The sequence below is a fragment of the Salvelinus fontinalis genome, chromosome 16, assembly GCF_029448725.1.
Source record: "Salvelinus fontinalis isolate EN_2023a chromosome 16, ASM2944872v1, whole genome shotgun sequence".
In the NCBI taxonomy this organism is placed as follows: Eukaryota; Metazoa; Chordata; class Actinopteri; order Salmoniformes; family Salmonidae; genus Salvelinus; species Salvelinus fontinalis.
This window is the reverse complement of record NC_074680.1, coordinates 53,183,192-53,197,071: the sequence shown is the minus strand read 5'-3', so window position 1 is coordinate 53,197,071 and position 13,880 is coordinate 53,183,192. Positions and strand designations below refer to the sequence as shown.

General features: G+C 42.6%; 1 protein-coding gene across 1 annotated transcript in view; it reads right to left on the bottom strand.

Moving 5' to 3' along the window:
- The window catches only part of LOC129813406 (piezo-type mechanosensitive ion channel component 2-like), a 57,978-nt gene that overhangs the window by 15,189 nt on the left and 28,909 nt on the right, over positions 1-13,880 (bottom strand). Inside the window, exons 18-29 of the mRNA XM_055865742.1 lie at positions 13,054-13,236; positions 11,912-12,221; positions 8,134-8,263; positions 7,890-8,037; positions 7,368-7,582; positions 6,473-6,631; positions 5,280-5,427; positions 4,780-4,968; positions 4,252-4,347; positions 3,950-4,119; positions 298-414; positions 68-147 (exon numbers count right to left, since the gene is read on the bottom strand). Coding sequence (XP_055721717.1) covers positions 68-147; positions 298-414; positions 3,950-4,119; positions 4,252-4,347; positions 4,780-4,968; positions 5,280-5,427; positions 6,473-6,631; positions 7,368-7,582; positions 7,890-8,037; positions 8,134-8,263; positions 11,912-12,221; positions 13,054-13,236 — 1,945 coding nt within the window. The remainder of the gene's footprint in view (positions 1-67; positions 148-297; positions 415-3,949; positions 4,120-4,251; positions 4,348-4,779; positions 4,969-5,279; positions 5,428-6,472; positions 6,632-7,367; positions 7,583-7,889; positions 8,038-8,133; positions 8,264-11,911; positions 12,222-13,053; positions 13,237-13,880) is intronic.

Here is a 13,880-nt window from a genome sequence, read left to right as displayed (position 1 = left end):
TTTTCATGTATTTTATTGTATATTTGCCTAGTGTAAAGTGTATTGAGATGTTTAAATGCTGCTTTACCTTTACACAGCTGTTGTATGGGTTTGGCCTCAGAGTCAGTAGGGGCTCGGAGATACCGAGGGAAGCCATGTTTTATCACCCTGGCAACAGAGGAATACAACAGGCTGTTACTAACATCTGGGAAGGGAATACAGTCACTAATATTTCAGATTGGTTTTTAAAATAAAAGTAGTTTGATTTAAAAAAAAAAATAGTTAATTGACAAATACATGAATTAAAAGTAAACTCACACTCCGTCTTTTCTGGTCCCATTGAGCAGTAGGAATAGCTCCAGCTTGGTCTTATCATCCAGAAACATGACCTTCTTCCCCGTAGAAAACTCAGCCTTCGCTCCCAGAGTCTGGTTCCTGTTTCAGACAATACAGAACATCTATAACCTTTGCCTGATCATTCGCTGCATACATAGTCTGACTTGGTCATCATTTGTATTTGTATTTATTATGGATCCCCATTAGTTCCTGCCAAGGCAGCAGCTACTCTTCCTGGGGTTTATTATGGATCCCCATTAGTTCCTGCCAAGGTAGTGGCTACTCTTCCTAAGGTTTATTATGGATCCCCATTAGTTCCTGACAAGGCAGCAGCTACTCTTCCTGGGGTTTATTATGGATCCCCATTAGTTCCTGCCAAGGTAGTGGCTACTCTTCCTGGGGTTTATTATGGATCCCCATTAGTTCCTTCCAAGGCAGCAGCTACTCTTCCTGGGGTTTATTATGGATCCCCATTAGTTCCTGCCAAGGCAGCGGCTACTCTTCCTGGGGTTTATTACGGATCCCCATTAGTTCCTGCCAAGGCAGCAGCTACTCTTCCTGGGGTTTATTATGGATCCCCATTAGTTCCTGCCAAGGTAGTGGCTACTCTTCCTGGGGTTTATTATGGATCCCCATTAGTTCCTTCCAAGGCAGCAGCTACTCTTCCTGGGGTTTATTATGGATCCCCATTAGTTCCTGCCAAGGCAGCGGCTACTCTTCCTGGGGTTTATTACGGATCCCCATTAGTTCCTGCCAAGGCAGCAGCTACTCTTCCTGGGGTTTATTATGGATCCCCATTAGTTCCTTCCAAGGCAGCAGCTACTCTTCCTGGGGTCCAGCAAAAAAAACACATCAAGGTATTTACATCACAGAAAATCAAACAGAATATTAAATAACATATGTACAATACAATGTACGTGTCTGTAAAATACGTGTGCTAGTGTGTGTGTGTCACGCCCTGACCTTAGAGATCCTTATTTATTCTCTATGTTTGGTTTGGTCAGGGTGTGACTCGGGTGGGAAAATCTATGTTTTCTATTTCTTTGTTGTTTTGCCGTGTGTGGTTCCCAATCAGAGGCAGCTGTCTATCGTTGTCTCTGATTGGGGATCATATATAAGTTGTCATTTTCCGTTTGGGTTTTGTGGGGTGTTGTTTTCTGTTTAGGTTGTTTCCCTGACAGAACTGTGTGCTTTCGTTTTCTCCTTTTGTCATTTCTGTTTGAGTGTTTTTGTGAACATTAAATCGTGAACACTTTCCACGCTGCGCTTTGGTCTCATTCCAACGACGGACGTTACAGTGTGTGTGCCTGTGTGTGTGTGTCTCGATAACAGTCTGCGTTGTTCCATTTTATCCGTTTAAAAAAAATCTGATTTCACTTGCTTGCAGGAGTTTCTTGATGTGGAATCGAGTTCCATGTAGTCATGGCTCCGTGTAGTACCCGTGCGTTATAAATAGACCCCTTGTGGCATGTCTTGTGGTTTATGCATGGGTATCTGAGCTGTGTGCTAGTCATTTAAACAGACAGCCAGGTGCTTTCAACATGTCAATACCTCTATTTTGAGCCAGAGGAGATCGACATGTATGTTATTCATGTTAGTTCTCCGTATACACAGAATAGCCACATGTGCGTACTCCCTCAAATCGTTTAGATTTTATTCAGCTATGTGGCTATGGCATAGCCAGATCAGGGCATAGCCAGATCATATGGCATAGCCAGATCAGGGCCTAAAATAAGGACAACTCAGAGCATCTGTTCTTCTGAAATAGACTACTCGTCAGGCTCCCGCAGCCTCGGCCTGTTCGTCAGGCTCCCGCAGCCTCGGCCGGTTCGTCAGGCTCCCGCAGCCTCGGCCTGTTCGTCAGGCTCCCGCAGCCTCGGCCGGTTCGTCAGGCTCCCGCAGCCTCGGCCTGTTCGTCAGGCTCCCGCAGCCTCGGCCGGTTCGTCAGGCTCCCGCAGCCTCGGCCGGTTCGTCAGGCTCCCGCAGCCTCGGCCTGTTTGTCAGGCTCCCGCAGCCTCGGCCGGTTCGTCAGGCTCCCGCAGCCCCGGCCGGTTCGTCAGGCTCCCGTAGCCTCGGCCTGTTCGTCAGGCTCCCGCATCGGTTTCTGGGACCAATCAGAAGGTACGAATGTATTTGCATTCTACTCTGCTGTTCTATCGTGCATGCAATGATGTGCAATGCTGTCCAATGCTGTCCAACGCTGTGCAATGATGTGCAATGCTGTCTAATGCTGTCTAATGATGTCAAATGCTGTCCAATGCTGTCCAATGATGTCCAATGCTGTCCAATGCTGTCCAATGCTGTCCAATGCTGTCCAATGCTGTCTAATGCTGTCCAATGCTGTCCAATGCTGTCCAATGCTGTCTAATGCTGTCCAATGCTGTCCAATGCTGTCAAATGCTGTCAAATGCTGTCCAATGCTGTCCAATGCTGTCCAATGCTGTCCAATGCTGTCCAATGATGTCCAATGCTGTCCAATGCTGTCCAACGATGAAACTTTTCTGGATAGACCAAGCTACAGTGATGGGGAACTGTTCTTACCGCTGGTTAGACCAAGCTACAGTGATGAGGAACTGTTCTTACCGCTGGTTAGACCAAGCTACAGTGATGGGGAACTGTTCTTACCGTTGGATAGACCAAGCTACAGTGATGGGGAACTGTTCTTACCGTTAGATAGACCAAGCTACAGTGATGGGGGACTGTTCTTACCGTTGGATAAACCAAGCTACAGTGATGGGGAACTGTTCTTACCGCTGGATAGACCAAGCTACAGTGATGGGGAACTGTTCTTACCGTTGGATAGACCAAGCTACAGTGATGGGGGACTGTTCTTACCGTTGGATAGACCAAGCTACAGTGATGGGGAACTGTTCTTACCGTTGGATAGACCAAGCTACAATGATGGGGAACTGTTCTTACCGTTGGATAGACCAAGCTACAGTGATGGGGGACTGTTCTTACTGCTGGACAGACCAAGCTACAGTGATGGGGGACTGTTCTTACCGTTGGATAGACCAAGCTACAGTGATGGGGGACTGTTCTTACTGCTGGACAGACCAAGCTACAGTGATGAGGAACTGTTCTTACCGTTGGACAGACCAAGCTACAGTAACGGGAACTGTTCTTACCGTTGGATAGACCAAGCTACAGTGATGGGGAACTGTTCTTACTGCTGGACAGACCAAGCTACAGTGATGGGGGACTGTTCTTACCGTTGGATAGACCAAGCTACAGTGATGGGGGAACTGTTCTTACCGTTGGACAGACCAAGCTACAGTAACGGGAACTGTTCTTACCGTTGGATAGACCAAGCTACAGTGATGGGGAACTGTTCTTACTGCTGGACAGACCAAGCTACAGTGATGGGGGAATGTTCTTACCGTTGGATAGACCAAGCTACAGTGATGGGGGAACTGTTCTTACCGTTGGATAAACCAAGCTACAGTGATGGGGAACTGTTCTTACCGTTGGATAGACCAAGCTACAGTGATGGGGAACTGTTCTTACCGTTAGATAGACCAAGCTACAGTGATGGGGGAACTGTTCTTACCGTTGGATAAACCAAGCTACAGTGATGGGGAACTGTTCTTACCGTTGGATAGACCAAGCTACAGTGACGGGGAACTGTTCTTACCGTTGGATAGACCAAGCTAAAGTGACGGGGAATTGTTCCTTGGAGCTGAGCATCTTCATGATGTTAGTTCTACTGGGAGGACTGATGGTCCACAGACTGTTAGAGCTGCCCTCCAACTCAGCTATGGTCAGGTCCTCTGGCATGTATGACTCCAACCACTGCATCGCATCCTGTACAGAGGAGAGGAGGGACGAGAATATTGTCCCTCTGTTACAATGGAGATTTACCCTATGCTCGGCCTACCAACCCAGTGAGACGACACATATAGTAGTTGCATAAAATACTTGTAACCGTGCACTTACAGGGTCGCTGAGATATGACCTCATGAAGGTGCCATGGAATTCATGGTTGGAGACTTCTCTGAGCTGGTTCTGCTGAGCACTCATTGTGAAGATGGGCTGGAAAAGATGGACACAGATAGACGACTTATCTCTGATGTAAACCGTTTTAGCATGGACAGGTGGCTATATATCACCAATATTAGCTATACACTTAAAAAATTATAAAAATAATAATAAGAAAATTGACAAATTCACAATGGAGATATTTTTAATCGTGGGTGCTGTCACAAACGCCACAATGGCACAGCTACAAAGATGAGTTCTCTAACTATCTCTATGGGCTGGAAAACACAATATTAGGATGCAATCTACAGAGCAGCAGGTCACCAAACAGGTTGGGTCAATTCCAATGTACCCATAATGCACAACTAATGTCCTAATAGACTGGACTGTCTGTCTGACTGATGGACAGACGGACAGACGGATTAATCTCGAACCCGATCAACTGATGGATCTATCAGTAGTAGAGCCTTAGTTATTTTACAATACCTGGAACCCGGCCAGGGTGATGGAGAAGGAGACGTCCAGGGGTTTGTTGACCACCCCCACCACAGACTTGACCAGAGACATGAAGAGTAGAGGGAACCAGATGATACAGATCAGAAGCATGACGATCATCCCTCCCATCCCATACTTCACCACAGGCTTCTTCGCTTGGCCCCGCGGCTGAGGGTATCTCTGGAGGAGAGGGGGGAGAGGAGGACTATAGTTATGGACTGAGGGTACCTCTGAAATGGCGACCTTGTTCCGTATAAAGTGACCAGGGCCCAAATAGTCCATAGGCAATATGGTGCCAATGGGTCCTGGTCAAAAGTAGTGCACTATATAGGGAATATGATGCCATTTGGGATGCCATTTGGGATGAAGGCTGTCCGCCTTCTTAAGCTTTAGCTGAGTGGGCTAAGCTAACAGTGACGCAGTGGGCAGAGCTCGTGTTCGAACCCCTGTTTGTCCCACAGACACATGAACAAGGAGGATACACAACCTACTCTCTCTGACTCCCTCCAGCACTTGAGGACGAAGATGTGAGCGTAGATGTCTTCCACACAGATCCAAGAGGATAAGGACAGGGAGGTGTCAGTCCAGACCCAGTCCATCACCGCACGCAGCTCAGTCAGGAACGGGATCAGACGGAACCTGGAAGGGGAACGCACACAAACACACCTGTGTTTTGACACTGGCTCTCAAATCACAGCCTATTTCTCATATACAGTATAATTGTGACTTGGAGTCCAAGTCAAGTCAGATTCTTGGACTCAAGTACTACAACACTGGTTCACACTATAAAGGGAATAGAGAGTAATTTGAGACTTGCACACTGTACAACAGTGATATACTACTGTATGTTGAATGTGTGAGTTGAATGTCCTACTACACCTTACAGTGTCCTAACTCAATGTTTCCCAAACTTGGGTCCTCGCGAAGGTAATGCAGGGAACCTGGCCAGGTTCCAGGTTCCCTGCTACAACAGATTCAATGAATTTGGCCAAGGGGGTCTGTGGAACAAGGTTAGAGCAGAGGTTCCCCAAACCTTTTCACTCAGGCCCCCCCCCTCCCCCCCTTTCCATCATTGGGGAACATCCCGACCCCCCAATCCCACACCACGTCTATTTCTATGGGTACAAGTACTGTTCACTCCCTTCTTGTTGCCAGAGAGAATTTTTTTTTGCAGGTTTAAAGCTTATTTCCCCCAATTCTACACATTTTGTCATGAGGTACAGAGAACATTTTGAGGTTTTAAAGCTAATTTTCTTACAATTCTATACATTTTGCAATGTCTAATGTGTATTCATTTGATATTTGAGTGACTCAAACATTGCAACAATATCTATCGGCTTAAAAAAAAACTAACTGACATGGCCTAGTTGATCTGGACATTTCTGACAAGTTATAAATAGTTCTCTAAGTTATAAATTAGCTTTTAAACCGCAGTCCGGCCATGCTCTACAGTAGTCATAGTAAAACTCATTGCATGCAATTTTTTTTATCGCATTCTAAAGTCGGGGTTGTGTTCTGATTTTGAGGGATACCTGATGAATTTGCTTTCACAAATTCGGGTCTGTGGGCCCAAAATAAAGTTGAGGAACCCCTTGTCCTAACTCACCCTTGAAACAGGAATAGGTTGACGTAGTCGGTCTGTGGCCCCAAAAATAAAGTTGGGAAACCCCTTGTCCTAACTCACCCTTGAAACAGGAAGAGGTTGGCGTAGTTGTAGCTCTTGGTGAGGAAGTTACCCAGGACTCTGGTGGGGTAGCCACAGCGGATTTGATAGGCTGACAGCCCAAAGTAGATACACTTGATACAGTACCATAGCTTGGCTACTGTGTTCTCATTGAAACGCCTGCAAAGTGGACAGAGGTATAAATACTGATAAGCAAGGTTACTAATGACAAACACTGCTACTAATGAAACATTCTTAATCAATCACGAGGCCCCTACCCCCCTTAGGGAGATCTGAAAGAACTGGATATGTTTACAAAATAAACCAATTCAACAACTAATTCATTAAATCAACCAATAAATTGGATGTATTTACTAATTTACTCCATGAAGGAGAGTATTAACCTCTCAGTGACTCCGGGCAGGATGAAGAACATCCAGAAGTGTATCCCATAACTAATTAACCAATTAACCAATTAACCAATTAACATCACAAGGTGAGTATTTACCTCTCAGTGACTCCGGGCAGGATGAAGAACATCCAGAAGTGTATCCCATAACTAATTAACCAATTAACCAATTAACCAATTAACCAATTAACATCACAAGGTGAGTATTTACCTCTCAGAGAGTCCGGGCAGGATGAAGAACATCCAGAAGTGTATCCCATAACTAATTAACCAATTAACCAATTAACATCACAAGGTGAGTATTTACCTCTCAGAGAGTCCGGGCAGGATGAAGAAAATCCAGAAGTGTATCCCATAACTAATTAACCAATTAACCAATTAACCAATTAACATCACAAGGTGAGTATTTACCTCTCAGAGAGTCCGGGCAGGATGAAGAACATCCAGAAGTGGATCCCATAACTAATTAACCAATTAACCAATTAACATCACAAGGTGAGTATTTACCTCTCAGAGAGTCCGGGGAGGATGAAGAACATCCAGAAGTGTATCCCGAATACCAGGACCACCTGGAAGATGACCTTCCCCAGCACTGTCTTCTTGAGGTAGAGGGCCCGGTCCACCACCATGGTCCCAAACTGGATCAGAACCATCACCAGGAAGGCCCCGGGAACCTGGTCCTCCGACAGGGACGACGTGATGTCTGCTCCCGCTGAGTGTTTCTGGCAGAAAGGATTATAAAAGATAAGGCAAGATGAGAGGAAGTGATGTCTGCTCCCGTGGAGTGTTTCTGACAGATAAGAAAAGATAAGATGAGAGGAAGTGATGTCTGCTCCCGTGGAGTTTCTGACAGATACGGTAAATGTTCAAGTAACTGTCAACATTTCAACAAACTTTTCACTAACTCTAACCCTAGTGGGGGTAGTGGACAGCCCTAGCCCTAGAGGACAGTACTTACCCCAACAGAGACTAGACATACCCCAACAGAGACTAGACTAGACATACCCCAAAAGAGACCAGCATACGTACCCCAAAAGCAGAGAAGCCGAAGACGATGATGATGAAGTCGATGGTATCGGCCAGGAACATGAGAACATAGACGTCTGTTACAGCGCTGTACTCTGGATGGACTAGGTTGTAGAAGAACTGACGGATGGGCAGGTACACCTCCATGGTCCTGGAGAGACAATGATACAAATACAATCAATCAACCAATCAACCAACTAATCAGTCAATCGATCAACCAATCAATCATTCAACCAGTCAATCCCACCTTTTGACAGTGAAGGTCTTGGCTTTGATCATCTGTTCTCTGAGTTTCTCCTTGATCAGTTGTTTCTTAGTCTTCTGCTGCACTGACTCGCCCCCGTCTCTATGGCTACTGTTCCTGGAGTTAGTGCTGCCTGGGGAAACCATGGCAATGCATGTTACAACCCTATTGTACTGTACCTGGCAAAGTCAAGTAAAGTAAGTTAGTAGTAAAGTTAAGTAAAGTAAGTTAATGGCTAAGTAAAGTAACTCAGTAGTAAAGTTAAGTAAAGTAAGTTAGTGGCAAAGTAAAGTAAGTTTGTTAGTAGTAAAGTTAAGTAAAGTAAGTAAGGGAACACCTCCCTGAAATGGACAAAATAACATGGGAAGTCATTGGCACCGTCCAAAACATATACACGATGGACAATACCACTCAATTCGGCATCGTTTCATCCAAAACTGATTGCAAATGCTATATGGCAAATGCCAATTGTATCACTCCAAAAATCCTATAGATGGCGAGTGCGCATTACCGTAACTTTTCATATTGCAAATGTAAACCAAGTCAAGACCCAAGAGTAAAATTTTGAACATTTGAACATTTTTGTAAAAACTTATCACCCCCTTAAAAAGGTGCTTTCTGGACGGTTTTTCGAAATTCTTTCGATTTTTATGTCAATTACACATCTATAAGAACTGTATGAACATACTTTTGTCAAATTTTATTATCACAATTATTATTTTATTTTTTACTTGTACATAAGGCATATGTTTTGTACATTTGCAATATGATCTCATAGGAAGTCAAAAGTCAAAAGTCGAAAATTAGAAAAAATTTGAAAAAACTTATCACCCCCTTTAAAAAAGTGCTTTCTGGACCGTTTTTCGAATTCTTTCGATTTTTATGTCAATTTCACACGTATAAGAACTGTTTTTACTTGTCCATAACTGTTTTTACTTGTCCATAAGACATATGTTTTGTCCATTTGCAAAATGATTTCATAGGAAGTCAAAAGTCGAAAATAACGATTTATTTTTAAATAGGCCAAAATGAAGCATTAAAAACCTTATTGAAAGTCGTGCCTGGTAACCCAAAACATGAAACATGTAATATTTTCCAGAAGAAAAAACATAGAATATTTTTGGACTTTTTTTGAAAACCTCCATATATCACTCAGGCCGGACCCCATTGACTTGGGGCCGTAGTATGGTGCACCCATAGCGGACATGGAAGTCTGGATGCCCCCTAAAAGCATTTAAAACCGTTTTGAAAAATCACGCCTGGTAACCCAAAACATGAAACAGAATATTTGTTGACTTTTTTTGAAAACCTCCATAAATCACTCAGGCCGGACCCCATTGACTTGGGGCCGTAGTATGGTGCACCCATAGCGGACATGGAAGTCTGGATGCCCCCTAAAAGCATTTAAAACCGTTTTGAAAAATCACGCCTGGTAAGCCAAAAATTTAAACATGAAACATGAAACATATGACTGGGATTCTATGTACTGTGCATTTGCAATATGTTTCAATGGGCATATACCATCATTTGACATACTAAAAAATACTGCAGGAATGCGAAATTGACTGGGCAGATGAACTCGGGATGGCCGGGCAGTGATTCTGGTTCCTCTCCATCGCTCGTTGGTGTTGATTTCAGAATGTCATTTTTGGTGATGGTACCTCACTGTTTAAACATATTGCAAATGTACAAAAGTCAACTAGCAAGTCAGTGTCCATCAGTCAATTAGATATTTTCAGACACCAAACTGATACCATCAGACACCAAACTCACTTTTTCCAACTCGTTTAGAAGCCAACTATCACATATTTCAGAGCAGGCCCATAATTCACAGCGCCTTCAGTTAAAAACATAAAACACATAGTTACGTTCTAGCTGCGGGTCCAGTTCTGACATTATGTGTAGACCTATGTGAGGCGAACCCGAATCCCGAGTTTCGGTTCGATAGGTTATTCGGTGCCCGAGCAAGACCTTAATTGGTGCTGAAATTCCACTTTTTTCCATGCCTTGCTACGGGGTTCTTGAATGAGCTATCGGACAGAAACGTCGGGGTCTGTCTCTATGGGCCGAGCCGGTTTCAATGCACCTAGTCTTGCGACTCTGGGACTTTTCTAAATGTCGCCATTTTCATAATGGTCAAAATGAATTGAAGTCATTGCAAATGTACGGGGCTGTTTCTCGGTCCGAGAACCTTCTAGAGCCACATAACTCACCACGCACTATCGACCTGAGCTCTAGAACAGGTTTCTAAATTTTCAGAACTCTAGGTCTGACGGTTCTTTAAAAGTTCGAACAACGGTAACTATTGCAGGCACTGTCTGTCTCTAAGCCCCTTAGTATGTGACTCCATCATTTCTGTGTGGGTGTGTGAGTTTTTCTTGGAAATCTGATGGGATGAATGACTGATTTACAGTTCATGAGGGTTACCTAATCACACATATTAAGCTTTGGAAAGATTTGACTTTTTTAACCCTTCGAAACAGCCCCTTTGACACCAATTATGGCACTTCCGGTTGGCACAGGAAGCTAAAAGTAAATACATATCATCATTGGAGTATGCTTCTACAGAATCCTGAGTTTTAAGTCTATACGTTAAGAACTCACTGATTTACATAGGGTTGAATGCACAATTTCTCTCAAACTTAAAGTAAGTTAGTGGCTAAGTAAAGTAAAGTAAGTTAGTGGCTAAGTAAAGTAAGTTTGTTAGTAGTAAAGTTAAGTAAAGTAAGTTAGTGGCAAAGTAAAGTAAAGTCAGTTAGTAGTATGTTAAGTAAAGTAAGTTAATGGCTAAGTAAAGTAAGTCAGTAGTAAAGTTAAGTAAAGTAAGTTAGTGGCAAAGTAAAGTAAAGTAAGTTAGTGGCTAAGTAAAGTAAAGTAAGTTAGTAGTAAAGTTAAGTAAAGTAAGTTAGTGGCTAAGTAAAGTAAAGTAAGTTAGTGGCTAAGTAAAGTAAGTTAGTGGCAAAGTAAAGTAAGTGAGTTAGTAGTAGAGTTAAGTAAAGTAAGTTAGTGGTAAAGTTAAGTAAAGTAAGTTAGTGGCTAAGTAAAGTAAGTTAGTGGCAAAGTAAAGTAAGTGAGTTAGTAGTAGAGTTAAGTAAAGTAAGTTAGTGGCAAAGTAAATTAAGTTTGTTAGTAGTAAAGTTAAGTAAAGTAAGTTAGTGGCTAAGTAAAGTAAGTTAGTGGCAAAGTAAAGTAAGTTTGTTAGTAGTAAAGTTAAGTAAAGTAAGTTAATGGTAAAGTTAAGTAAAGTAAGTTAGTGGTAAAGTTAAGTAAAGTAAGTTAGTGGCTAAGTAAAGTAAGTTAGTGGCAAAGTAAAGTAGGTTAGTTAGTAGTTAAGTAAAGTAAGTTAGTGGTAAAGTTAAGTAAAGTAAGTTAGTAGTAAAGTTATGTAAAGTAAGTTAGTGGCAAAGTTAAGTAAAGTAAGTTAGTGGCAAAGTAAAGTAAGTTAGTTAATAGTCACGGCGATTTGTGACGTTTGTGAGTAAAAAAAAAGTGTTAGTTGTCACGGCGATTTGTGACGTTTGTGAGTAAAAAAAAAAGGCGATTTGTGACGGCGATTTGTTTTGGTTGAATATTTTCTCGTCTTGATGTGTCATTTGGATTGGTTTGGGCTCCCGCAGACCCACGCAACTCACATTTGAACCAGGGACAGATCGGTAAATCTTTACATCCCTACTAAGTAAAGTATGGAGCTTTATTAAAATAAAGTCAATCGTAAAGTACTGTAAAGTACTGTAAAGTACTGTAAAGTAAAGGCTAAGTCAAGTCAAATAGTTTTCCTGACCTCTCTTGGAGCGTACAGAGTGGACTGAGCGGTGGGAGATATGAGACCCTCCACTGGAGCTCTTCCTTCTCTGGTAGGTCTGCTGCTGTTGCTGGACGTAGTGCACGGGGACGTGTACAGAGTCCACGGAGGTGCCCACGCCCAGGTTAATAGACCTGAGGGTCTGTGTGGACCCCTTCCTCTCGCGGGGGGTGGAAGGTACGGGAGTGGCCTCCGTCTCCCTCCTCTCATCGTCCTCTGACTCAGTGTCCCTGCGGAGTATCTCCTTCTTGGTGTCCTTAAGGTTGTCTTCGTCCCATAGACCATGACACTATGGCAGGGCAGTACAAAGAAGAGACACAAGGGTAATGCTCTGTACCAAACCAAGTGGTGGCAGGTAGAGGAGAGGTCGGGTATGAAGGAACGTTGAACAAACCAAACAATTACATTGTTTTAAGAGTTGTAAACAATGACTCTCGATCGTATCAATCGGCCAACCAAATTCACAACATGGTAGTTCATTATGAACACAGTAAAATCCACTATACTATACTATACACAATACACTTTAATATACTACACACTATACTATACATTATACATTATACAATCCACTGTACAATCCACAATACTATACACTCCACTATACTATACTATACACTATAGACTATACTATGAATTATACAATACAATCCACTATACACCATACTATACTACACACTATACTATACACCATACTATACTATACACTATACAACCCACCATACTATACACTATACAATCCCCTATAATATACACTGTGTTATACACTATACAATCCACTATAATATACTATACACTAAACTATAGACTATGCTATACTATGCGCTATACAGTACATTACACTATACACTATACTATACATTATATAATATACTATACAATACATTCGTACAATAAGCTCAAACAAACAGAATCCAAAGCTGTATCTCAGACAGCTAGAACAGACACTCATCACATCCCACTGCTTCTCGGCTAAATAACAGGAGTATCCCAGGTCCCATGTTCACGGCAGGAGTGCTGATCTCGGATCAGATCCTCCCTTGTCCGTGTAATCTCACTCGCTACAATCTAAATTGGCTACACTGATCCTAGATCAGCACTCTCTTTTCTCTGAGCCGTACCTTCAGGATGGACCTGTGGAAGAAGAGCGCCAGAAGCTGTATGAGGTCGTAGACGACGTATCCGTCTTTCTTCTCCACTCCGATGATGTTGGGAGGGTGGTAGGGTTTATTCACGTCCACCTTCGGGTTCTGGTTGAAGGGGAAGAAGCCAAACTGAAAGAAATACTTGATGACAATGGCGACCTAGAAGAGGGAAAGATATGAACAGGCAGTAATGGTATTATAGGGTAATTATTCACGTTAAAATATGACAGACCATCAAATCAATAAAGGGTGAGGATGTATGTTTCATTCTGACCGGCGTCAGTCAGACGTTTTTAAACAGTGTTAGAATGTAACATGAAACAACAATTCCAACACACAGGATTCAGTCATTAAGGATTGTAAAGTCATTAAGGATTGTAAAGTCATTAAGGATTGTAAAATCATTAATAAGGACTTCCTAGAATCAGTACAGGACACACACTGACACAGCCTCCAGGCCAAAACATTATCCTCCAGCTAGAAACCTTGGGTGCTGGTTGAGTTAATAATGACATAGTCAGGGATTATATTACCATAAATATTTTCCTTAACTTCAGGAGCTTCATGATCTTTGTGTAAACATAGAGACAGTCATCGTGTAGAACCATAGAAAGTACCACTCTAATGATTACAATGGTGTACATACAACACATTCAACTAATGTAATATTAGTTAATACCGCAATGTAAAGTAAACTATCATAGAACTAATAGGAATATATATATAGCATAACATCCCAGTGTACGATGACGGTCATCCAAAACCTATCTATGTCTGTCATGGACTATACAGATAGATATAAA